Source organism: Mycteria americana, chromosome 3 (genome assembly GCF_035582795.1).
Source record: "Mycteria americana isolate JAX WOST 10 ecotype Jacksonville Zoo and Gardens chromosome 3, USCA_MyAme_1.0, whole genome shotgun sequence".
Lineage (NCBI taxonomy): Eukaryota > Metazoa > Chordata > Aves > Ciconiiformes > Ciconiidae > Mycteria > Mycteria americana.
The window spans coordinates 126,203,442-126,229,555 of NC_134367.1; the positions used below are offsets into that span (position 1 = coordinate 126,203,442).

Genomic DNA, 26,114 nt, shown 5'->3' on the forward strand with positions numbered 1-26,114 from the left:
TGAGCATAAGTACATTTTAATTCTTAACACTCGAATGTGCCAGTACTTCACACGCTGCTTTCTAACACATCATTGGCAAATTGCCCTTCTACCTAAAATTCTTCTGTTGCTGTATTATGCTCCCCTATACAGAACAGTGTAGCCTGCTACTTATTTTTGGTGTTGTACTATGTCTGCAAGGATATTTTGGCTGTTTTATGGTAAACTTTCACTCGGCAGTCAAGTGCTTGCTAGCAGCAGGTCGTAAGGCGGTGTCAGATCATTTAAGTCACAAGACCTGGACTACAAAGTGAAATACCACAGATATATACAATGTTACAAGCTAATGTGAAATATTATTATTTCAAGCTATAATTTAGACAGTTGTAGGGCTCTACAAGCCAGAAGACTTTTGCTGGAACTAAATGTCAAGTACAAAGTCTAAACTTTGAAATGCCCTGTAGAGAGAAGGGGGATCTATAGCACATACATGCAGTAATTTCAGTTCTCTGCTTTCAGCTCTGGTAGTCTTGAGTTTTTAGTGTCAGCTAACATCTGAAGAGAGAACTTCCATGGTATTTTTTAGCCAAAACCTGGTGAGATCACTGATGTTGTCCGAATGCCAGAGTTGCTAGTTTTCAATTTAGCGTTTACACCAGAGTCCCAGAAGGATGCAAACCTTTTGTGGTGCTTATGTTCAGTTTGTAGACATTGCTTTATTAGGCTGTTGTAGTATGAGGTTTTTGTAAATATTCCAGTTAAAAACAAAACTAGTACCATTAATGGAGAAGCCTGGAAAACCACATTATGTACCAATCTGTTGTAGCTAGAAGTAAAAGCAGATGAATTTTCTTTAATCACGATCTGTATGATTCTTATTGGATGTCCTTACACTGCAAAAAGGGATAAGTGATTGGCAGTAACCTAACAGTCCCTTTTGATTTCAAGCCTCGTTCAGTTTGATGTGTGTTTCAGTTAGTACAAACCTGGAGGTTTGTACCTCCAGGGCAGCCTTATCTTACTCTCTAAAACAGAAAATTAATAAAACCAACTGGCTGCCTCAGAGAGTCTTGCCTGTGAAGCTAGAGAGCTGTGATGTGGGAGGTAATGATACCTGAGCGAAGTTTTAACTCTGACATATCTTCTGACTTCTAGATCCCGATCGCATTATTGAGAAGGCATCCCACTCTGGCATGATCAATCCAAGCCGTCAGTGGCAGACTTTGAAACATAATGCAGGAGTTGCCCACTTTGAGTATCAAATCCGCGTGACTTGTGCAGAACATTACTATGGCTTTGGCTGCAACAAGTTCTGTCGACCAAGAGATGACTTCTTCACTCACCATACCTGTGACCAGAATGGCAACAAAACCTGCTTGGAAGGCTGGATGGGACCAGAATGCAACAAAGGTTTGTGACAAATACCCGACCCCCAAATGATCAGCGGGCTTAGATAAGATTTGAACACATCGTACCCAGGTTGCAATTCAGTGGTCAGTTTGTGCAGACAACAGAGCTAAGGACTGACGGGACAGCGACTAACTCTTTACACAGAGAACTAGGGGCAGGAGAAGACTAGTTTCTGCCTTGTTTTAAAATCTTGGAGAGGTCTGACGAGTACTGGGCACTTAGCAGATGTGTTCTTTCTCTGATTATCCACATCTTTGCCCTTGGGAAGAAAACCCAGCCCATTGACTTCAATGGGAGTTCTGCTGCTGACTTCAAAAAGGATTTCCCCTTTGGTGCAGAACTTCAAGACAAGCAGGAAGGAGAGACTTGTTTTGGAGCTGACCTGGCAAGTGTAAAGCTTTGGTGTTTGAAATATCCCAGGCTGTTTGTTCTACCTGAGATGATGTTTAACGTGTTTATTAGGGAATGGCAACTTCCTAGGTAATTTCAGAAGGAGAAAGCAGGACTCTGAATAGGAACAGACTATCAGCATGTCTTGCTTGACTGAGTTTACCTGCAATTAGAATCGACGTTCATCTTTATATCCTGCCTGTTCAGAGATATGGCTCAAAAGTAAATCCAGAGTCCTTAGAAGTTGCTTTGCATTAGATGTAAAGCCAGGGAGAGTGGGCCAGTTCACCTGCAACAGACAGAGAAAGGGAACCTGTAGACTCGAAGTGACTTGAGCTCTCTAAGCTGAAACGGTTTCTCTTGCATAGAAACAACTCTTTGAACAGCATTAGGTATGATTCTTCTGCAAAGCTAGCTGATAGATTTCCTATCACAGGGAGCCACCTACCTGGGTTTTCCTTCCAGTAGACTTGATACGAGAGACTTGTTAAAACCTTGGATTTAGCAGGATTACAATGCTGGTTAGAGATTAAAACATTCCCACGAGTGTGAAGATGCAGAAAGCAGGCAGCATGCTGATACTCTTCTTTTTTGTTTTAACAGCTATTTGTCGTCAGGGATGTAGCCCCAAGCATGGTTCTTGCACAATTCCAGGAGAGTGCAGGTAAACGGTCCCTCTCCCTCCTTGTTTCTCCCCAACCCCCCAAATAATTACACAAGTGATGCTAAACCCAATAGGATTGGGGAGGGAGGGTGGTTTTGGAGTCATGTTTTAGACCAAGGCACATTATTCATGCTGACTTGCCCAGAATAAGAGGGGAGCAGGCTTTTAATGCACTGATAATTTTAAGAAGCTTTTGGTTTGTGAAATGGTGGCACTGGGGGGAAGGGGGTATGGGATGAAATCGTGTGAATGCTGCCTAATGAGCACTAACTAATTGTTTCTGCATAAATAGTGCAAATGTTTTGTGGGTATGGTTTTTTTTGTTTGTTTTGTTGTGTTTTTTTTTTCCAACAGCCTGATTAATAGGCTTTTTCAACTACATGCTTGAAGTACAGTGTGGCTTTTCTCTCCTCTTCTCCCTTTCACTGTTTCCCCCTTCCTCCCTCCCACCCCCTGGTTTCTTCCATCAGTAGGCAAAAGTCAAGCATTCTTTAGAATGGGATTAGTTAAATCTCTCGGTTCCTTTACCATTGTGAGCCAGGCTTCAAGTGCTGAGAGGTTAATAGCTGGGATGAAATCTTGTCAGTAGGCTCCCATGAATGCAGAATTTTGCTCCTGTGCTTTGAAGCCCATCCTATCCTGGCAAGGAGACAATGAAAAGCAGAGTTCGTCCATAACCCAACAATTAAACATTTGGAATGCCTCAAAATATACACCATATACTTACAGCACAGGAAAGTTTTCTCCCTTACTAATAGAGGGTTAATGGATATTAAATGTGGACGTTCTTTAGCTACAAACCGGTTGTAAGTTGCTTCATGTAACCCTTTATCATATCTGTTTACATGTGATAGGGAACTGAGGGCTTCTGAGGTTACAAAATGTTGATATTGATCCTGTGTAGGAAGGGTTAAAAGTGAAGCTTGGGTGTTTACGAATAAAACTCGGAAGTCTGAAGGAACAGAAAGTAATTTTTCTGCCTAGCAAACATATTGGTGGATTCTCTGTTACTGGAAACTTTTGCATGAAGTGGACTGCTTTTCTCTCTAGATAAGCTGTAGTTCAAACAAGAACTAAATCTGGGGTGCCTGACAGACTATCTTATATAAGTCGTCAGCCTAAATAGTCACAGTGGTTCATTCTTTCTCTCCGTCCCTGTCATCTGTGCCTCAAAGCCAGAAAAATCATCACGGAACATTCTGAAAGGAAGGTAGGAAGTAACTTCTCGTCCTCCACAAGAGACAGTGCAAAGTGAAAGTCAAGCCGCAGGATGGACTGTTGTAGGTTGTTCAGTGATTTTAATGTTTAGCAGCACTGATATAAGCTGGTTAACCCCCAGAACACCAAATCTAAATCTTTTTTTAATTAAAAAGAGAAAAAAGCCTAGCAAGTAGTAGGAAGTATCGGGGGGGCCAGATGGCGAGAGGAGTGTATCAGTCAAGGCTACCAGTGATTTGTGCTTCTGTCAGCAGAATAAACATGCCTTGTAGGGGTTGCTGTCTCCTAGTCAGAACAACAGGCTTTGTTTCCAGCTTTTTTTCTTTCCTTTCTCTTTCTAAGTCTCTTACCTCCCACTCACTGCCCAGACATGCACTAGTGCTCTTATTTACTTAAGGTGCAACTTTCCCACACTTGATTTGCATAGTCTTGAAACAATGCTGTCCTTCTGGTGCTTTCAGATAACTTCTGCTTGCCAAGTTAGACCAATATCTTTAAAGTGAACACAGAAACAAGATTTTATTTTCTTTTAAGTTTTGATGAGTCATATAGCCTGTATGTTACAAATGCAACGGAGTTTAAAAATAACATCCCAGCAGAAACTGCTCTGGGTTCTGGTACAATAGACAACTTGCAAACATTCTTAAAATATCCTTTTCCCTTTTGGTGCGAGTCACTTTCTCTAATGCAGGCCAGCCAACAAAACCATATTTACTCATGAATCACTATACAAGGAAAGTTAACTTTAAATTTCTCATGAGAAACTGCTGCATACATATTATTAAACAAGAATTATTACCATGAATCTGGAATTGATATCTAACTTTTTTTTTTTAAATGCCCATAGCCTTATCCAGTTTTGTTTGTTACACTTTGAAGCTGATGTTTGAAGAAAGTCGTATCTTTGGCTCTAAAGCTCATGCCTTTTTTTTTGTGGTGGTGTTTTTTTTATTTTTTTTAATTACCTGTTTCTCTTTACACATGCTTTAAAGAAAACAAAAAACCCACCCCTTTGATTTGGCAGAAAGGAGTAAAATTCTTGATTTGGATACCTGGTTTTGCAGGTGAGGTCCCTTAGTTTTGCTTGTGTGCAAGCTCACAGGCAAGTTGCTTTGAATGCAATACAAATTAAAAGGGTATGTTCCTAAATTTTGATCTTTGTGCATTCTTATTATATTCCCTATACAGGAGGATTTTCCAAGAGCTACTTGAGAGAGGTTGTTTTGCCTGATCTGGTTTTCTTTCATGCTTTCATGTTCTCTGCACACAAAGACACAGAAGTTGGACTATCTTTTTTTTTTTAACACACACTAATAATAAGAATTTCCCATTGACTTTGAATAGGCTGCTATTGAAATAGCTATTAAAAAAAAGTTAATTAGGATGCAGTTTGTCACCTGAGATTTTTAGAAGGGAAGTTGGACTTACCACTAGCTGTGTGTGATTACCCAATGGATAGATCGTTCTAGCTTTTTCCCATGAGAAGAAATTGCCAGTAGAAGAATGGTGGGGGGTTTTATAAATAGAAAGCTTAGCTGACTTCTGTACAGATGAGATTTGTTTTCATAATTTAGTGACAGCTTAGTGCATAATTGCTGATCAATTACTCTCAGAACCTGTTAATGAAATACAGTACCTCAGAAAACCCTTGCTCTTCATTTTCATCTTGTTTTCCTTGTTTCTATCTATAGATCCACTTTAATTTAAGGAATCCTTGGTCTGCTTTGCTAGCGAGGACTAAATGAAAGCCAAAATGAGCTTTCCCTTAAGGGGGCTTTAGTTTAAAAGCGTATCTTCCTTTTAAGTACAGAATTCGGGTAGCTCATCGATAGGGGCAATAAATAATGTAACCAATAATAAATTCTTCTCCAGACATGAAATCAAAGTTTCTCAGAATTAGATATGTGTTAGTTATTCCCCGAAAAGTAGTTAGCATAAATCAAACTCTGAAATACACGGACAACTGATCTTCTTTGAACACATGCAAAATCCTGATGTGTGCTGTTTTCTTTCATCTCTTACTGTGGCCCAGTCCATACTTGCTGTGTACGTCTCCTAGTTCAGAATAAGGTTAGCTTCCGATAGAGCAGAGAAGTCCTAATGCTTTGCTACTGCCTTGCCGAGGGCTCAGAGTTGGTGTTTATGGTTTTGTTTTGTCTTCCTGCAAACCCAGCATGGCTGAAATGCCTGGAACCTCGTATTCATGAGGATCTCTGGATAACTATTGTTTCCATTAACTTTTTCTCCCCACCTCAATTTATAAAGCACCCTGTCAAAGTCCAGAGATTGATTTGTAGTGCACACCCACCCTCTCTGCCACATTTGTATGAGGCTCCAAAAGAGTATTATTGTTCTGAATGGCCTCATGCTGGTTCTCTCAGAACAGTTATTCTTTTGTCAGGAGGCTGGCTACAGAGACCTTGGCAAAACTACTAAAATGTTTGTTTACAAGAAACCATCAAACAAACCTTGAATAGCTTCTCCCCTCCCCTCGTCCTGCCCTTCTCCCCCACCTCCCCAGTCTTTCTCCAAGCTTTGGAGCTCCACACTCACATCTACACAGGGCAATTCTAACAGGTTTTTGGGTTGTTTCCCTGTTCTGATTTTCTTTCTCTTTTTTTTTTTTTTTTTTTTTTTTTTCTTTTTTTAAATGAAGGTGTCAGTATGGATGGCAAGGCCAGTACTGTGATAAGTGCATTCCACACCCAGGATGTGTCCATGGCACTTGCATTGAACCATGGCAATGCCTCTGTGAAACCAACTGGGGTGGTCAGCTCTGTGACAAAGGTATGCTAATCTTATGGATAGCCAAGTGTAATGCTTGAATTTTAACACTGGCAGACTTAGCAAGGAGAGAGTGCACGTGAGACTGAGCGAGCCTCCTGAAACATCATGGGAGTTTTTTGTCCTTTGGCTCCTTAGCGTTGTCTCCTCTGCTGTTCTGGCGTTGTTAGCATATGTGCTTAACTTTTCCCTGTCCGGTCCTACTCTTGTGTGCGGCTGTAGTCTGTAAAGGCTCTAGAATAATGGAACAAAGCATGCATGTGAACAGATGTTTCTGTTCTCTTTCAACCGTGGCTTTAATGATCATCACTTCTTGCAGATCTGAACTACTGTGGAACCCACCCACCCTGTTTGAACGGTGGTACCTGCAGCAACACTGGCCCTGATAAATACCAATGTTCCTGCCCTGAGGGCTACTCAGGACAGAACTGTGAAATTGGTAAGTGTTTGATGCAGCCACTGAGCTGCCGCTTGGCAGTTAATTCTTGCCAGCTTTTAGTGGCTGGCTTTGGATATATTTTGTGAGGTTGGGGAGAAGTCAATTTCTAAGATTCTTATGATGTCAGGGCTAGCTACAAAGATCCAGACTTGCTTGTTCATGCTTCATCATGCACAGTTGGTATCTCTAGACATCAGCCTTCTGCTCACCGGAGAGATCACTACAAGTTACCTTGTCTGGCCCTGACTCAAACAGGTGCAAGTCAGCGTGGTGATGAGTTTAGCAGGGAAGATGACTTCCTGCTGGCTAGGAGCTTTTTGATTCACAGTTCTCCCAAGAGTGCAATACATCAAGAGTAATGATGGTGTGTCCAGAGTAGAAGCATGTGGAGGGAGCAGGGGGTGGCTTCTGGTGATATTGCTATAGTCTCTACCGTGATGTTCTTCTGTCCCGGTGCAGCAGAGCATGCCTGCCTCTCTGATCCTTGTCACAATGGAGGAAGCTGCTTAGAGACGTCTACAGGATTTGAATGTGTGTGTGCACCTGGCTGGGCTGGACCAACTTGCACTGATAGTAAGTCCTTTCAAAATTGAATTACAAATGTGCTAGTTTGCCTTTTTAGATCAGTCTTTCTAATGCCTGATAAACTTACAGGGCAGCCTACTTAACCTTTCCCAGCTTTAGCATTGGTTCTTGGCAGCCATTTATACCACCGTGCACTCTCTCCTCCTTTGCTTGTACCAAGGTTTTTGTTAAATGCCAGGGGAAAGAATGGCCAATGGCTTCTTGAAACTAGCAGAACGCTGAATTTTTGTAGCGCTCTGGCGAGTTGTTTAAAATACTGTTTAGAGAGACTTGCTGGATCAAAATCTGACTTCTGCTTGCAAAAAGGCCACAGGTGTAAACTTCTTCCCCTGTGCTTTGAACCCCCTTTCACACTACTATTATTTTTAAAGGAGGCTTTTGCTGAAATCGGAGTAGACCTAGAAATTCCAAGTAGAAGTCCTGTTGCCTTTCTGTTCCTGAGGGCAAATCCTAGTAGCAGCAGCCATTTATCAAATTTGTCAGTTACTGACATTGCCTGTTCGGTAACAGAGCTAAGCCGCTCCTTACTCTGCATTACAGATATTGATGATTGTTCTCCAAATCCCTGTGGTCATGGAGGAACTTGCCAAGATCTAGTTGATGGATTTAAGTGTATTTGCCCACCTCAGTGGACTGGCAAAACGTGCCAGCTAGGTGAGAACTGCTTTTCTCTTCACCCAACGTTGCTTGGGGCTGGGGCGGGTGGAGATAAATGTAAAAGGGATCATAGTCCATCAGGCAAGGGCAATCGTGCCCTTCGCGTTAGGCACATTTATGGCTCTGAAGCCTACGGACGTATTCTGGCACATTGAGAATATTAAGTGTCGGTGTTTGCAGGCCTGGGGTCTAGGACAGTCTCAAAGCATGGAGTGGCTTCCCTCTGTCGTTGTTTTGCTGATGCATGCTAGCAGTTGGAGGAAATAGTTAACTAAGCCGAAGAGACATACTTTAAACCCTAAATGAACTGAAGTGGGGAGGGTGCCTGTGTATGCCTTCCAGTCCCGCCCCCACATGTATTTCTTCCTTTAGCCTGTGAGAAAGTTGCTGTATCTCTTCAGCCATGTCAACTCCTCCAGACCAAGGAGTTCACAGCTGGGTTCCAAAATGTGGATGATCTCATGAAGAATGAGCTGTCTGCGTTCTTTACACAACATGCTAGTCCCAGTGACCAGGCTGCAGCACTCCTCCTTCAAAATGCTCGGTTGAGATGTGTGTGTGTGGGGGAAGTTGCTCTTAATGAGTGGCTGGGCAATTATCAAATAATTAGTGTAGCCTGTATGTTCTAATTGCAGAGGAATTGAAAGAAACTTCAGAGACTGATGTATGATTGACTTTTGTTTGTTCAAGTCACGCTAATCCATGCTGTACATTACAAGTTCCTCTTAGATCTGAATGAACTGGTGATTATTGCTGTGAAAACCTGCTCTAGGCTCTTTTTTTTTTTTTTTTTTTTCCCTTCCCCTCGCTGCCCTACAAGCCCTGCATTTGGCCATTCACATTGTTTTTTCAGATGCGAATGAATGTGAGGGCAAACCCTGTGTCAATGCCAACTCCTGCAGGAACCTGATTGGCAGCTACTATTGCGACTGCATTACTGGCTGGTCTGGCCACAACTGTGATATAAGTAAGTGTCTATATCCTTGGGTTTATTAAAGGTCAGTTGTGTGAGTGTGTACATATGTACATGTACGCCACTGAGTTCCAAGCTCAGGTTTAAATATCAGGCCGAGTCCTGGTGGTTGATGTTTTTAGAAAGGGAGTAGTTGGTGTGGAATGAAAATACACAATTTTATCAAACTCATTAGTCCATAACATAGCTATATTCTGATAAAGTGACTAAAACAATGATGTGAAGTTTCACTGCCTCTAGTAGCAGAATCGTGAAAGGTTCCCACCCATTATAATAACCTTATCTCAAGGAAGGCATGCAGGAAACTTGACAAAAGGTTTATCTAGCTGCAGTTTTAGAGAGAATTGAACTCTGTATCTAGTGTAAATATATTTTTGCCTTCTAACCACGCTAATTTTATTACAGATATTAATGACTGTCGTGGACAATGTCAGAATGGAGGATCCTGTCGGGTGAGCCATTCTGGGTTTATTTTGGTTTCCCTGAGACTTGCAACAGTAACTAAAACCTTTGAGTCTAAACACAAATAGTGTGGAAAATAGCAATTAGCTGGTATAAATTGTCATTTCTTTGAGTTGGGGGGAGGGCCTATGTCATGCCACAGCATGTCAGGGTATGCGTGTAGAACAGCAAGGGGGAAAAATAGAACTGCAATAAATGACTCATTTTCACTGCCAGCGTCACCAGTGAATGGGCTGGTGGTTGTGCAAACTACCTACTGTAAATGTAGATACTCCCCTTCAAAATGTGGATTTATGTATCCTGCCTGGAAATTAAGAACGTAAGCCAGTACTGGGGGGTGTGTGTGTGTGTGTTATTTATTTTTTCCCCCGAAATATTCTTGCCTTGTTTGGACACAGTAAGAGGATATATCTGTTTGGACCGTCATCTTCCTACCCCCTCCCCCCCCCCCCTTAATAAGACTACATCAAGAGGGTGGAAAAAACCTTAACTCTAAACTTTCTTGTTCCTTCCCAGGACTTGGTTAATGGTTATCGGTGTATCTGTTCACCTGGCTATGCAGGAGATCACTGTGAGAAAGACATCAATGAATGTGCAAGTAACCCTTGCATGAATGGGGGTCATTGCCAGGATGAAATCAATGGATTCCAATGTCTGTGTCCCGCTGGTTTCTCAGGAAACCTCTGTCAGGTAAGAAGCATGGGTGAAAGGCAGGCCCTCAGCCAGTGGCGTTTCTACCAGCATTCGGTATCTGTGTGCTGAATGCCTTGCATCCAGTGAACCGTAGTATAAAGTTGTACTTGCTATCGCTGTCAGCCTGCCAAGAAAGTGCTTGATTAATATATATTGGGGGGAAAAAAGAAACCAACAAAAAACCCTGACGGGCTGCTGAGGATTCTTTTTGTTAAACAGACCGCAAGTGTTTGCGTGTCAGGTTTTGTTGCGTGCTAACTATTAACTTTCAGTGGCTGTTTAATATCAAGAGTGCTGTCTGCTGAAATAGTTGCAAGTCTAACTAAACTCTGTGCAGTATGAACAATTCATTGAGGCAGCAGATAAAAAGGTCAGATTCCACAATGTCTGCCTGTCGTAGTGCGGGAAAGCTACGATAAAACTTCTGTTTCACTCAGCACCCGCCCCCCCCTTTTTTTCCCTCCTTTTTATTTCCCTTTCCTCTCTTTGCACTACTTACAGCTGGACATAGATTATTGTGAGCCAAATCCTTGCCAGAATGGTGCCCAGTGCTTCAATCTTGCTATGGACTATTTCTGTAACTGCCCGGAAGATTACGAAGGGAAGAACTGCTCCCACCTGAAAGATCACTGCCGCACAACTCCTTGTGAAGGTTTGTGTTACCTTGTGGGTGAATGGGAACAACTGGCAATAGTTTCTGCCCCTCCTCTGGCTGAAGCCGTAATCCAGCTCCAATACTGTAATCAGTGGAGTAGCTCTTGTGTAAGGAGGCTGAATTTTGCCCTGTGCCTTATGCTGTTATTCTTATGAGAAGTTGAGTCATATTTGTAAATACCAGCTATTTGAAAGACAGTGTTATGTCAATGTGGACAGAAAACACATGTAGCAAATAGCCTGCTGTGCTGAATTTATTCCAGGCCGGGGACACAGTCCAGCAATCTTCAGATAAGATGCTGTGATTATTTTATGTACAAACACTTGGTATAGTCCTTTTATTTTAAAGCAGCAAGCATATTTGGCACTGTTAGGTTTACGGTTGGACTCGATGATCTTAAAGGTCTTTTCCAACCTAAATGATTCTATGATATGTATGTCTCTAAAACGTCCATCACTGGAAATTAAAATGTTGCTCTTAGCTTAAGAAATCGGATAGAATGGGCAATCCTCACATGGGTCTCTGCTTTTTCTACAGTAATTGACAGCTGTACTGTGGCAGTAGCTTCTAACAGCACACCGGAAGGGGTTCGCTATATTTCTTCAAATGTCTGTGGTCCTCACGGAAAATGCAAGAGCCAAGCAGGTGGAAAATTCACCTGTGAATGCAACAAAGGATTCACTGGCACCTACTGTCACGAGAGTAAGAGCTAAAAAGATGATGTGTTTTACCATCTCCTACTCTTTTTTTGGAAGAAGGTTCCACCCTTTCGTCCCAGACTGCTTTAACGTTTCTTTCTTGTAACACAGTGAACCTTGGAACTGCTTAAAGTTTTCATATCCCGCTTGGGCGAGGCAGATTGGAATTTGCTAGGCCTTGGGGAAAGTTCACAGTAATGAACCTTCTGGCCTTGAATTGTATGTTTTTAAAAACCTTATGTATACAAGGTCCGAGGTAGTTAATAGTGGGGTTTAACACGGATCTTCAGGACTCGTGATTTTTTTTGTTTGTTTGTTTTTAATAGTAATTGTTGGGTGACAGGCTCATCACTTTATGCACTGTTTTTCAGCTATTTCTCATCTTGCTTATAACGCTTCCTTGCAAAAGGGGCTTAGAAATGGAAGTAGCATGAAATAGTCTGCAATAAGATGATGACTTCTAGTAGCTGTGCTTCTAGTTTTGATTTTTTTTCTTCTTTTTTCCCCCCTCCCCTCTCCTTCAAACTGTTGCAGATATTAATGACTGTGAGAGCAACCCCTGTAAAAATGGTGGCACTTGCATCGATGGCATCAACTCCTACAAATGTATTTGTAGTGATGGATGGGAAGGAACATATTGTGAAACGAGTAAGTTAACCATTCTTCAGCATGCAGAAAGCTCTCTTGGAAAAACATGAGGAAGGAATGGCTGGTACTGTCTTTAAGACGATAGTGACCAATGCCAATTCAACATAAACTCTGCTTCAAAGGCCGCAGAGGACACGGTGTCCTCTTTTTTTCCACTGAGTCCCAGGCTTTTGTATCGGAACTAAACCCAAGTTACGAAGCTGGACTGGGAGTAGAACCTGCCTCTCCTACTGTTGAAATGTCTGCTCTACCCTTTGGATAACTGTCTGTAAGAAACCCTTAGCGTTAGTACGCACCATTTTAGGAATGGCATGTCTGCACATCACACGTGCATTTTGTCAGTTTTGGGAACAGAATAGGAGTGAGTGCTCGGCTCCTATCCTCTGACTGATAGGATAGTTTATGTAATAGGCCTTTTCCCTTCGTGTTTACTGAAACCAGATGACAAACAAAATGAAAACAAACTGGAGGAATGAGGTGGACTAGTCTTCATCTCTGTGACAGCGCTTAAAGCTTTAAAACACTGTCTTGAGTGTTTAATCCGCGATTGAAACACAGGCCAAAATTAGGGATGGGACATGCACCTTTCACGCACTAAGTGTCTGTCAGTTCTGTAAACATTGCTTAGCTTGTTTTCTCTCCTTAACATATCTAGATATTAATGACTGCAGTAAAAACCCTTGCCACAATGGAGGAACTTGCCGAGACTTGGTCAATGACTTCTTCTGTGAATGTAAAAATGGGTGGAAAGGAAAAACTTGCCACTCCCGTAAGTTCAGCATTTCCAAAACATAACAGGCGTGCTCTTTTTAGGCTGCTTAAACTTGTTGCATTGCATTAAGAAAGCACTGCTATTAAGGATGGTTTGGGTTCTTCACAGGTGACAGCCAGTGCGATGAGGCAACGTGCAACAACGGAGGAACATGTTATGACGAGGGGGACACTTTCAAGTGCATGTGTCCTGCAGGATGGGAGGGAGCCACTTGTAATATAGGTAAATACCCTGCATAAGCACCAGGAAGCAGATGCAGCACTGAATCTGTGACCTCAGTTTCTCCTCTTGGCTCAGTTTTGACGGCTTTCGAACAACTTAGCGGCAAATCTTGTTTCTGTTACAGCAAGGAACAGCAGCTGCCTGCCCAACCCCTGTCATAACGGTGGTACCTGTGTAGTCAGCGGGGATTCTTTTACTTGTGTCTGCAAGGAGGGCTGGGAAGGACCCACGTGTACTCAGAGTAAGTTGTCTCTGCTTGAACTTTTCCAGACTGTTGCATGATGAGAACATTAGCTCATCCTGTTGCCCTAGGAGTCAAGATTGAAACCAGAAGGGAAAGCTTGTTTGATCTAGGCTTTAGCATCACCTGAATCTTTGTTTTTAATGACTTTATGTGATAGAGCCTTGACCTGGGCATGAGAAAGTTGCAAATGAGCTAAGTGGAGACAGATGTTGTCTTGTTTTCTCCCGCATTCTTTTTCTGCGAGCAGCTCTGTCTGCTTCCACTTTTTATTTTTTTTTTTCCCCCTGTTAGATACTTTACAACGATCTCTTCCTGTGTACATGTGCTCCACAATGTACTCAACAAATTTTGTGGTAGAAGCCTGGAATCAATTTAGTAGAGAATTTCAGCATATTTTTGTTAAAGTTGAGCTAAGTGTAACTTGGGCATTAGGGGAAGTTTGATCATTCTTTACTGGCAGTAGAGTTGTACTAGCCAAAGTCTGCATATTTTAATGTTGTCTGTCTTTGCTTTGCAGACACAAACGACTGCAGTCCTCATCCTTGGTAAGTTTAATATGTTTGTCTATCATCCTTTGCTGCTTTTGTTGCTTTAGAATTCTAGGGTCTTTTTATCTGTAGCAGTTTTCTTAATATGTATAATGACTTTTCTTTATAGTTATAATAGTGGGACTTGTGTGGATGGAGACAACTGGTACCGCTGTGAGTGTGCTCCGGGCTTCGCAGGTCCTGACTGCAGGATCAGTAAGTGTTTCAATGGCACTCTACCTTGATTTTTGTCTGGCTCGAATCTTGTTGCGAGACAATCATCTTAATTGAGTTAAGTGGTAGATCAGATTAACGATAGATGTGTCTTCTGTATCTGTCCCTAGGTCTGTAGCAGATGTGGGGAGGGCAGGAATTCCCCTGAAAAGGAAAGAAATCTTCAAGTCCATTCAGCCGCTGCTGAAAACTCTTGGTTCAGCTGAGTGGGCAAAGTGCCCTTCAGGGTAGTCTTCCCAGTTAGAATGTGTTTGTGTGGCATAGCTTTCTGCTTGAGATGAAAGCGTGCCAGCCAAAAACCTTGTCAATTAATAATCCACCTACAGGCCCTGAGGTGATGTATGCACTTCCCTGTAATTTAATAATAATTACAGGTAGGAGGACACTAACACTTCTTTTAATAACAGCCATGGAAATAGAAGTTTCGTAGCAGCAATACAACTGGAAAGGGGTTTAACATTGTCACCAGTTGAAGAATCTAGCAGGGGGACAAAACTGGAGTATGTCAAAGGAGAGGAAGTGTGTTTGTGTGAGAAGGAATGTGTCCTTGCCCTTGAAAAGCTTAAGTAGCCATAGGGGTCAGGTTTTGATCTTTGTTAGTGCCACACAGCAGAAACTTCAAAGAACTTGCTCTGCAATTATACCGGTGCTGCTAATAAGAACCTATCTCCGAGTAGACACTAGAAAAGGAACATAAAGCTCCAGTAGGCAAATCTCGCATATGTTTTTTTTTCTGACAAAAGAAAAGGGCACTAGAGAGTAAGTTTTGTATTTCCTCTCCTTCCTATCATAGATATCAATGAATGCCAGTCTTCACCCTGTGCCTTTGGAGCTACGTGTGTAGACGAAATTAACGGGTACCGTTGCATTTGCCCACCGGGTCGTAGCGGTCCAGGATGCCAAGAAGGTATTCCAGATGTCATAGCTGGTCATAATGCTTGTAGTAAGCTCTGTGTAATTGCATGGTAACAGGTTTGTGGTTCTATGGGTGGTTTGTTTGGGTTTTTTTTTTTTGAGGGGGGGGATGTTGTTGTTTTAAAGCAAGTATCTATCTTTATTGAAGAAGCAAACTTATCACTAAGTTTAGATGAACTTAGGAAAGGGGGTTTTTTTCACTTTTTTTCCTATTTCAGATTTCTAATTCTCCTCCATCTCTCTTCAGTTACAGGAAGGCCTTGCATTACCAGTGTTCGAGTGATGCCAGATGGGGCTAAGTGGGATGACGACTGCAATACCTGTCAGTGTTTGAACGGCAAAGTCACCTGTTCTAAGGTACAGCTGTGCTGTGTTTTGGGTTAGACTGTCTTCTGTCCTGTAACCAGCGGTTACTTATCGGTATTTATTCTCTTCTAGGTTTGGTGTGGTCCTCGACCTTGTGTCGTACATGCCAAAGGTCACAACGAATGCCCAGCGGGACATGCTTGTGTTCCTGTTAAAGAAGACCACTGTTTCACTCACCCTTGTGCTACAGTGGGTGAATGTTGGCCTTCGAATCAACAGCCTGTGAAGACCAAATGCAATTCTGATTCTTACTACCAAGACAACTGTGCCAACATCACCTTTACCTTTAATAAAGAAATGATGGCACCAGTAAGTAGCAGAACATAGCTCACTGTGCTGCAGCACACACGCGTTTGCTTCCCAGAGCATGAAACTACTAGTTTTTTGACTGGTAAAAGTACAGTAAAGCTGACGCTCCCTTATTATCAAAGAAAACAGAAGGTATAGAAGGATTAATACAGACCTCTATCCTAAATGCTTTTGTGTCCAGAGAACAACAAAAGCTGATTTAGAGGGAATCCCACCTCCTCTTCCCTTGAGAACTCTTATTTCAGGGAAAAAAAAAAAAATTCTTATATCTGTGTGTTTGTGTGCATATATATTTAAAAAAAAAAAAAAAAACCAAAACCAAATCATCACCTTTTTTGTATCCTCCAGGGACTTACCACAGAGCACATTTGCAGTGAATTGAGGAATCTGAATATTCTGAAGAATGTTTCTGTCGAATATTCCATCTATATTACCTGTGAGCCTTCACACTTGGCAAATAATGAAATACATGTTGCTATCGTAAGTATTCCTGGAATATTTTTAAATGTCTTAGTAGTTAATTGCTTGGATATGTGTGCAACATGTGGATTTCATAAAAATCGTAATTCCTGGCTTTGTCAGCACTTCTCATGGGTTAGTTTCCATCCCAATTCCCTTTAAGAATGGGGAAGAAATCCCGGTTACATGTGCGTACCTGAAAGCTACCATCTGGTAGCAACTGCGATAGGGTAGTAAAACATTTTTCTGTTATACTCTGAGCACTGCTTTGGGGTTTGGTGGGGGTTTTTTTGTGTTCTTTTTAAAGATGGAGGCAGAAATCCTGCATTATTAGTTTCTGCCCATAGCTGGGCTTTTTGGTTGTTTCTGTTTTTTTTTTTTTTTTTTTTTTTAAGTATTAAAAGTACTGAGAGCCTTAACTGATTGTGAAAGTTTATAAATAGCAGATTACCCAGGCATCTGATCTGGCATTTGGCATTAATTGAATGACTTCTTCTGTAGTCTGCAGAAGATATAGGGGAAGATGAAAACCCGATCAAAGACATCACAGATAAGATTATTGACCTTGTCAGTAAGCGCGATGGTAACAACACACTAATTGCTGCAGTCGCGGAGGTCAGAGTACAACGGCGACCGGTTAAAAACAAAACAGGTAAGCTTTCCCTTGTCTCCAGAAATGCGTACGCTTGCCCTGACTAGAACGGCCTTTCAAAGCAGGTGAAGCTTTTCTCCCTTTTGAGATTTGTAGCAAGTCTGAGAAGAATCTCTGCCTCTTGGCCCTGTTAACTGGGAACAATAAGGAGGCTTTGCACCAGGGAAGTGGTGCAAAAAAAAAAAAAAGTTAAGAAGTTCTGAAAATGCTCTAAAACAGTGGCCTAACCTGTTAAAAGAGCGGCTGCTCTTCAGCCCTCTTCATGGAGAAATAGGGAAGAAGCAAGCTAGTGAAGTCATGCTGCCTGGCTCTGAAAGCTCCCACGTATTTACCTGGCGACGCCGCTGTCCAAACGCGATGAATTCAGTGTTAAGGTCAGAAGTGTCCATTGGCTGTCCGCCTGGCGCCAGGCACGCGCTGGCATCTTACTGATGGGTACCAGTGGAGAGAGAAAGGGTGGGAGCGGGGGGGGTACGGAGCCAATTGCCCTCAGGCCAGGAGACGTTCCCTCTCAGCTGGGAGCCACAGCAAGGGCAGCGTAAGGAAGCCTGCATTACCGGTGCCTGTGATGACTTGGCTCTGCATGTAAGACGACGACATTTCGCGTCCTAAACTCGCGTTAACCACCCTGTATCCTAAAAGAGCCAGGATTATCCTGATGTGACTGTCTGGACCCCAGTGAAGAAGTAAGGCTTAGGAACTGAGATTTGTTTTCTTTGTAGAAAGCCTTGACTGGAACACTTGGATTGCAGCGGGGTTAACTGGTCTCCTATCTCTTCCAGACTTCTTGGTGCCATTGCTGAGCTCGGTCCTAACAGTAGCCTGGATCTGTTGCCTGGTAACTGTTTTTTATTGGTGCATTCGAAAGCGCAGAAAGCAGAGCAGCCATACTCACACGGCGTCTGATGACAACACTACCAACAACGTAAGGGAGCAGCTGAATCAGATAAAAAACCCCATTGAGAAACACGGAGCAAACACTGTCCCGATTAAAGACTACGAAAACAAAAACTCTAAGATCGCCAAAATAAGGACACACAATTCAGAGGTGGAGGAAGACGACATGGACAAACACCAGCAGAAGGCCCGATTTGCCAAGCAGCCAGCGTACACTTTGGTAGACAGAGATGAAAAGCCCCCCAACAGCACACCTACAAAACACCCGAACTGGACAAATAAACAAGACAACAGAGACTTGGAAAGTGCACAAAGCCTAAATCGAATGGAGTACATCGTATAGCAGACAGTGGGGTGCTGCCATGCAGGGCCTTTAAGTATCATTAGAGAGGCACTCAAGAGCTTGTAGTTCTTAAACTGTTGTGTAATATTTGAGTCTAAGGCTATTATTTACTTAGAATCCCTGTGTTAATTTAAGTTTTGACAAGCTGGCTTACACTGGCAATGATAGTTGCTGTGGTTGGCTGGAATACCAAGTGCTGCATTTCACATCTATGCAAAACTAGTCAAAAGTGCCCTCGTGTAAATTCAGCTGTAGCTGATACATCATGGAAACGTTTTGGAAGGTATTACACAGCCTTACTCCCCTGCCTTAGCGTTAAGTTTTCTTCCTTCTGCCAGATGTCCCGATTTATGCGGTTTCTTTAGAATAATACCTTTTATTTATATTTATTGAATTTGAGTTTTTTGTATATTGGTTTTATGGTGACGTACAACTAGTTCTGTATTTGAAAGTGCCTTTGCAGCTCGGAACCACAGCAACTATCAAAAATAAGTTTATTATTTATTTTTTTATTGTATTTTTGTTGGGGGCGGGTGGGGGGAACTTGTCAGCAGTTGCTGGTAAATGAAGAATTTAAAGAGGAAAATGTGTCAAAAATAGAAGTTTGTATAGATATGTAAATAATTCTTTTTTTATTAATCACTGTGTATATTTGATTTATTAACTTAATAATCAAGAGCCTTAAAATATCATTCCTTTTTATTTATATGTACGTGTTTAGAGTTGAAGGTTTTTGATAGCATCGTAAGCTTGTGGCTTCTCTATTTTGAATTTATTTTCTTGTTACATGTTGCCTATATGCCAAAACTAAGGTGTTCTAAAATAGTTTATTTTTAATAGGATGGGCTTTCATGCCTTGATGCTGGTTTTTGTACAATGTCAAACGTTTGAAACACCTTCTTCCATAGTATCACTTTAAGACTATTTGTAAGTACTGACTGAGGCAGTTTAGATAATTAGACTAGAAGATTTTTTTTTTTTTTTTGCTGCTTTAGACTTGAAAACCGAGTGACAGGCAGAGAATCTGCTGAGAAGCAGTTTAAGGGAACAAAACTGAGCTATGACTTTATGTAGATGAAATGTGAGTGGTTGCATGTAATTAAAATATCAAATTAGCGTGTGAAGTTGGAAACACAGCAATCTTCTTTTGTAAATTCTGATTATTTTTTTTCTCACCATGAATATGTAATACTGAACCACTTGTAGATTTGACTTTTTTTGTAATCTACTGCATTTAGGGAGTATTCTAATAAGCTAGTTGTTGAATACTTGAACAGTAGAATGTCCAGTAAGATCACTGTGTAGGTTTGCCATAGATTACACTGCCCGCCTTAACAAGTGAGGAAATCAAAGTGCTATTACGACGTTTAAGATCAAAAGGCTTATAAACATAGTCATCTCGGTGGTTAACCACTGAGATTATGAAGATACCTTGTATTGTGATATTAGTGTTATATGAAAATGCATCTTTGATGTGTTGTTCCTGGCAATAAATCTTGAAAAGTAATATTTATTAAATTTTTTGTATGAAAACAGAAAAGAGCGTGGAGATTATTGAGCTGGGAGGCACTCCCCACTAGTGAGCTGTGCAAAAGCAGCGGCAGGTGCCGGTTTACGTTTCCAAGACCTGCCCCTGGTTTCGGTGGAGTCAGTTTTTTTGTTAGAGGATGGCACGTTCCCCTCTGGCTCTGAATCAAGTTGAAGGGGGTTGAAAGCAGCATGTCCCCTTGTTCTCGGTGTCTTTTGCCTAATGTACCTCCCTGTAACCTCTAAGAGGATGATGATGTGACTGGAATTGTGCAACGGGTTTACTTTGCATGGGCCAATGAGCTACCACCAGATAGTAACCCCATCTAAGTCGCTAGGCAAGATACAAACTGCTGACCTGGATGGGAAAGGATCCATAGATTCTACTGATTTCTAATGGGCAAAAAGTGCTTTGTAAAGCATAAAATAAACTCTTAAAATATTCAACAGAAGGGCTTTTAATGCTTCCCTAATGCAGCCCCTCCCAACGAAAGGGGCTGTGTGGGGAAGTACAGGTTAGCTGTCCGACAGCCTTATTTTAGCATGCTCTCCTGATGAAGCTGCAAATGTGGTTTGGTAAGGTGCTGGTACAAATCTGAAGGATCAATTAACAGCAGGTAACAATTGAAAAAAAAATATTATAAAATCGGGTCAGGCTGCTGCTTGTACTTCAGCTTAAACCAACCCACTGCAAGGTTAGGCCTCTTCATCCATATGTTGTTTGTAGGAAATACAGATAACTTTATATAAAGATTGCTGTGATATGAATACAATGAATGTTTGAAAAATGGGATAGCAAGACATACATACTCTGTTCTGTACCTTCTTTCAAGCTACCTAAAAAAAAAAGAAATGATAGAATCTATTTAGTGTTACTTTTTATTTCAAACTCACTTTAAAAGGAGATTTCCAACTCGTCGCTACGCTACCGTGAACGGGGGACTGCTCTTACTCTTCACAATCACATGCCACCTAAGTACTGGAGAATCATCAGTTTACTGCCTGCTGAATGGGAAGTCAACAAGATTAGCTTTGTCTGACCACTTCAATGATTCCTCATCAAACAAATCCCATGAGTATTTATTTCCCTTTGTTCCCCGCCTTCTACAATCTGCAATAAAGCAAACACCTCCTGTCTAAAAAAGCCACTTAAAGATAATAGAATCTTCCACCTGCCTCAGAAGCACAAACTGAGGCCATTAACTGAACCCTTTTCCGTACTTTTAACGTTGAATTAACCATCTTCCTAAAGTCTACTGTTCACATAGGTCTCAAATTCAATGAGGCAGAGCACAACTACCTCTTCTAAATGACTGAAATGTTTCTACCTGAATTGGGCGGGGGGGGGGGGGAACAGAGCTTTTGCTAGTCCTGGGAACATGTATTGGACAGGCTACTTCGCAACCTACCGAGGCAAATTCTAATTACAGACTTCACCATTTAATACAGTGGCAAAGCTGTTTAGATCTCTGAAGACTCATTGTAGAGCAAAACCTGGGTTCCTCAAGCTTCACAACCTGTCAAAGCCTTGAGCGCAGTATTCCATTTCTTTCTTTCCAGCATTTTTCTGTGCTACGAAGTACTGTATTGACCATGCCGAGGTTTTGTAACTGCAGAGTTTCTCCTATTTTTCCCCCATATAACTATAACTAATACAACCTATTTTTCCCCCATATAACTCATTCCATCGCGATAGATATTCTAAAATTAGAGCGGCACAAGTTGTACAGGGGGAGGGAAGAGAATTCTGTGCAATTGCTATAATGATACTTTTAAATTATATCCTCGTATCTCAGCGGTAGCTTCAAAATTTACACGGGTGAATTTAAAACAAAAACAGTCCTCCAAAGCCCAGAACCACCACCAAGCTGGGGGCTGCTCTATGGAGTGTTTTCCGTTGTTGTGAAAATAAATAGAAACATGAAGTTTAAGGCTTTCCCGTTTGAATACCAAGGCACATTTATTTTTGTGGAAATTATACTTTGCCAGTACATAGTTTACTACTCTGGGAAGATACATTCTGTTTAGTCAGGAGAAGTTTCCCGCTGCTAGTGTGTGTTTGTTCTTTGGATCCTTATCTAAGAACTGAAAAATGTGTGCTTCCTGAGCTGCCATTTAAACATAAGAGCTTTAAAAAAAAAATAAAATACAAATTACTCCCCTTAGCACCCTCAGCTTTGCTATCCTACAGCTAACTGAACCTGTCGAATCTGGGTTTGATTCAACTCGAGCTGAACACAGCCACATCAAAGCCGCTGCACCTCCGCACGGAAAGGGCCCATCTTACTTAGAGGTAGCTAGCGAAAAGGCGCTGATCGTGCACGTTACATCAGCCTTAACGCCAATATATTCATGTCACTGGGGGAAAGACAGCCTTGGGAACAGCTATTTCTGCATTGCTAACAGGAGCAAATGACAGCCAGCTAGCGCTTGTACACCTGACGCCTAGCAAGTGAGTTAGCTACACAAACCGGCGTAGGGCCTAAACACGAGACTAGCATCTTCAAGCAATTCCGCTGATGAAGCTATTTTCCTTTCCACAGAAACAGCACGTGTTCTCACACCTGCTGACACACCTGCACAGCAAGAGTTAATATTATTAATCCCCTCTCTGCCAAGCCAGAAAACGTCCAAGGTTAGGCTCTCCGCTGCTCCTTGAAGATTGCACGATTCAGCTGCTTATCTGCCAGCCCCCAGCGCGGCTGCTCCAGCCATCGGGCTGAAGTCAGCCTTGCCTCCTCAGCCACCCAGGGGCCCCCATCGCTACCCTTGCCACTTGCAGAGTCCCTCTGGAACAAGTCACAAGGCAGAGGCTTAGTGTTTTCATTAGTGGATGCGAAGATGAGAAGTTCTGACAAAGGAAGTACCAAATTCAGCCTTTTCCTCCCCAGAAGATGGAAGTGATTGCATAAGCTCCCCCCTCCCCTTCTAAACAGAGCAAGAATATTTAAGTATATTTAAGAATGTTTCAACTTCCTCTTTTTCAATATCGACACCAGTGGCCATCGTGATTACTGCTTACCAGTGCACACAGAGTTTGCTTTCAAAACTTTGTTCCCAAAAGAGGGAAAAAAAACCCCAGTAAAATAGCTGTGCAACGAGTAATTCCCATTTCTGGGGGTGAGGAGGCAGACAGCGGTGAAGGTTCTGTATGGTCTGTTGGCCACCGGATGGAGGTTCAGCAATGGCTTACCTAGCACTGGGGCAGCGTTGGAGCGATGTGGTATCAGGCAGGGCGTCAGACCGGAGTTCCAGCCCAGATCTTCCAGTGAGCGCCTTCTCTGTGATGTGCAAATTGTTTTAACCAGTTTCTCTACAGGGTGGAGAAATAACTATTCTTTTCATTCTAGCACTATGAGATCATATTAATATTAAAAAGAGGCATGCCCAGCTGTAGAATTATAGCTCAAGACACTTTTCTTTAAAGATCTGATGCATAAATCAAAAAGATACTTATTACGGCAGCAAATAAAGCAGTTATGGAGCTAGATTACCAATTCCTACTACTGAGGTACTACGTCTCAGTTATACTAAAGGCTCTAACTTTGACAGAATGGGAGCAAGTCAGTGAAATTCTCATTCAAAAAAGGTGTGCTGTCAGCTCTCACAGGAACCAATTCCCAGCTCTGGAATAATTGAAATGGATAGTAAAGGAGGTAGGACGGTGGAGGTTAATTCCCTGGACAATTTCCAGGTTACAGCTGAAATGCCCTGTGACACTACATCATTTTCACAACTCTCTTAGGATTTCTCAGCATAAGCCGACACCAAACAAACAAACAAAAAGTCCCCATCTAAAAACGTCACCTCATTGCCACCGTGGAAGGGATAAGGTCACGCGCTACCAGGTTCCATTTTAATTATCTGGGGGGAAAAAAGAAAAGGTGAACAAGATGGGAGAACGGTGTTCAAAAACACTTGAACGAGGTGATGAAAGAATTTGCAGTACAAGCTCCTTAACCAGCTTGCTTTACCTTGAAGAAATTGCTTACCCTCAGTGCTGCCCCAACTGTCAAAATAAGCATATTCATATCCCTCCCAGGTTCAGCTGCAGAATGCTTTGATATCCCTTTGATGAAAGGCTCGGTGTGCTGCTGTTCCCCCATCCCACATCTTCTCGTTCACATAGGGTTTTGGATGCTCGTTAATGCTTATTAGAGAAGAAAAAAACAGAAAGCAAAGAAGTGAGGAGTGCCTTTTATGAAAGCTAATTTCTGAGGCCAACCCACACTTCCCACTGCTGGCTAAAAGACTCCTGATACTATTAACTCTGTTTGCTCAAGCCCGCGTTAGAGTGTTTTAAGACAGCATGAAACCTACCTTTTATCAGACACTGATAAAGGCAAGGAGATAACTACTCATAAGATGCAATCTGGGATAGTCTAACTACATTTTACATCTTTCTTATTCCAATTGCAAACAAAAAAAATTTCTTTTCTCCATCATTTTCCTTAAAAAAGAATCCGTTTTCCACTCAAAAGCCAATGAGATGATGATACGAAAATGTCAATTAAAACTCAGCCAACGCGACCTGCATGCAGAGCGGCGAGAGGGAAGGAATTCACACTGACAAAATAAACGCCTTCAGAAGGCTACTTAACACCTCGCTCGGTCAAAGCTTTCTGGAGCAAGGAAAGTTTTGGTTCTTCAAATTTTCCTTTTTTGTTACAAACAGGTGCTCTTGAAATTATTCCAGTCAAGCGTAACCCAGAAATGCGGCTACGCAATGGTAATAACAGGCTAACGTCCGCTCTGGATCCTGGTATGCAGAACTACCACCTGACAGATAATATCAGACCTCGCACAAAGCTTATTACTCAAAATAACTCTTGCGATAGTTAAAACCTTCCTACCGATCAACACTGCGCAAGGGAGATTTTACATCAGCCTGCTTCCTCTTTATAAATAAATATGTAAAAGCCTGGTCTAGCTTTTGATGTGTGTTTAAACACAAAAGTTCACTAAACAAATATTTTTAACTACTTTGATGTGAAGAATAATGGAAACGATAGTCTGCACACATTAGAAAGTGTTTGGCTAGGAAAGGACTGTTTCACTATCAGCAAACAGCACAGACCAAATTAACCAGATGATTCATTAAAGAAAAAAAAACCAACAAACCAAAACCCAAAGCTGGCTGGTTTGGAATAGACAGTTATTTCTCTTTCAGACAGACATATATTTTTCAGTGTGAGCTCTGCATTGTGGGCCTTAGCCAGTCTCAGATCTACAGATATTTCAGCGGAGTTCAAAGAAGCTCTGAAAATGAAAAAGCCCAATGTAACAGACAAACCCAAAAGAAAACAATGAACCAAAGAAATTGTTTCTGTGCTTCAATGGCAGTTTCAAAACAGAACAGAGCCTTAAATATTTATTACTTGTAACAGAAAGGTATGCTAATGCTGCTCAGAAGCAAACTGGTAATAGAAAGCCACAGCCAAGACTTGCAAACTGCTCATTTTACTCTAGCTCAGTTTCCAGCCTCTTCCCCCCCCCTCTCCCCCCCGAACCTGATTTAGGAAATCAGGTTTGTGGTTCAAGAGCATGTCAGACCACACCTCTGCCAGTCATCTGGGTGCAGGTGGATTATCGATAAAGAAAAACGCAAAGACTGAGAAGACGACCTTGGGCTTAAAGTACAGAGAGAACGGACACGTACGGTAACAATACAGCCTGGATGTCACAGCATCACGCAAAGCGCCCATCAGGTTTGCAAAAGGAAAACTTTTATAATAGTCCTGCTGCACAGACAAAAGAAAGAACAGTTTTGAGCAGCGACACCATCTAAAAATCCAGAAACGACCATGAATTCAAAGCTTTTTCCCTGAATAACTGCATTTCTGAGAGGATCCAAGAGACAATTTTTTAAAGTAACTAAGCTCTAAATCCACAGCTACAAAGAGCCCCGGAACCTCACAAGTCAGAAATTACAGTAAGAATGATGCAGCTGTGCACTTTTGAGAAAGTCCACTGGTATTTGTTCTGACTCTCTAGGCTCTAACACCTTTAATCGATCTAGCCCGACGTTTCTGATTGTTACAAGACCACCGTTGGAAAAGGAGGATGTTCCCATGCTATCAGCGAGGTGATGGGAACCAGCATTGTAAGTAACAGAACAAAATATCCTAAAGGAAAAATCAAGTGTTCCCAGCTACAGAGACAATGATTTAATCTACCCAAGCCCCCTATAAACGTATGACATTCATTTGTAAGGGTGCATGCAGGTACGTTATTCAGTTAAGGTTAAAACTAAACTGTAATTATAAGGTTCAACTATATATAACAACAGTATGCGATGATACAAACGTATCATCGTGTTGTATCATATGTGGTTGCCCTCTGGTTTCTAATACTTGAGTTAAATGGATTTGGAGAGGAGAAAGGCAAGAAAG

General features: G+C 41.8%; 1 protein-coding gene across 2 annotated transcripts in view; it reads left to right on the forward strand.

Annotated features, from left to right (window-relative positions):
- JAG1 (jagged canonical Notch ligand 1) overlaps positions 1–20,348 on the forward strand; it is a 37,572-nt gene extending 17,224 nt beyond the window's left edge. Inside the window, exons 4-26 of one of the 2 annotated variants that reach the window (XM_075496905.1) lie at positions 1,135–1,389; positions 2,383–2,443; positions 6,318–6,448; positions 6,765–6,884; positions 7,344–7,457; positions 8,010–8,123; positions 8,980–9,093; positions 9,505–9,551; positions 10,078–10,251; positions 10,756–10,906; positions 11,447–11,611; positions 12,142–12,255; positions 12,911–13,024; positions 13,136–13,249; positions 13,374–13,490; positions 14,011–14,038; positions 14,151–14,236; positions 15,048–15,161; positions 15,417–15,526; positions 15,608–15,844; positions 16,193–16,324; positions 16,805–16,955; positions 17,738–20,348. In XM_075496905.1, coding sequence (XP_075353020.1) covers positions 1,135–1,389; positions 2,383–2,443; positions 6,318–6,448; positions 6,765–6,884; positions 7,344–7,457; positions 8,010–8,123; positions 8,980–9,093; positions 9,505–9,551; positions 10,078–10,251; positions 10,756–10,906; positions 11,447–11,611; positions 12,142–12,255; positions 12,911–13,024; positions 13,136–13,249; positions 13,374–13,490; positions 14,011–14,038; positions 14,151–14,236; positions 15,048–15,161; positions 15,417–15,526; positions 15,608–15,844; positions 16,193–16,324; positions 16,805–16,955; positions 17,738–18,195 — 3,221 coding nt within the window. In that variant the 3' untranslated portion in view covers positions 18,196–20,348. The remainder of the gene's footprint in view (positions 1–1,134; positions 1,390–2,382; positions 2,444–6,317; positions 6,449–6,764; positions 6,885–7,343; positions 7,458–8,009; positions 8,124–8,979; positions 9,094–9,504; positions 9,552–10,077; positions 10,252–10,755; positions 10,907–11,446; positions 11,612–12,141; positions 12,256–12,910; positions 13,025–13,135; positions 13,250–13,373; positions 13,491–14,010; positions 14,039–14,150; positions 14,237–15,047; positions 15,162–15,416; positions 15,527–15,607; positions 15,845–16,192; positions 16,325–16,804; positions 16,956–17,737) is intronic. The other variant, XM_075496906.1, reaches the window with a different exon arrangement.
- The last annotated feature ends 5,766 nt before the right edge of the window (positions 20,349–26,114 follow it).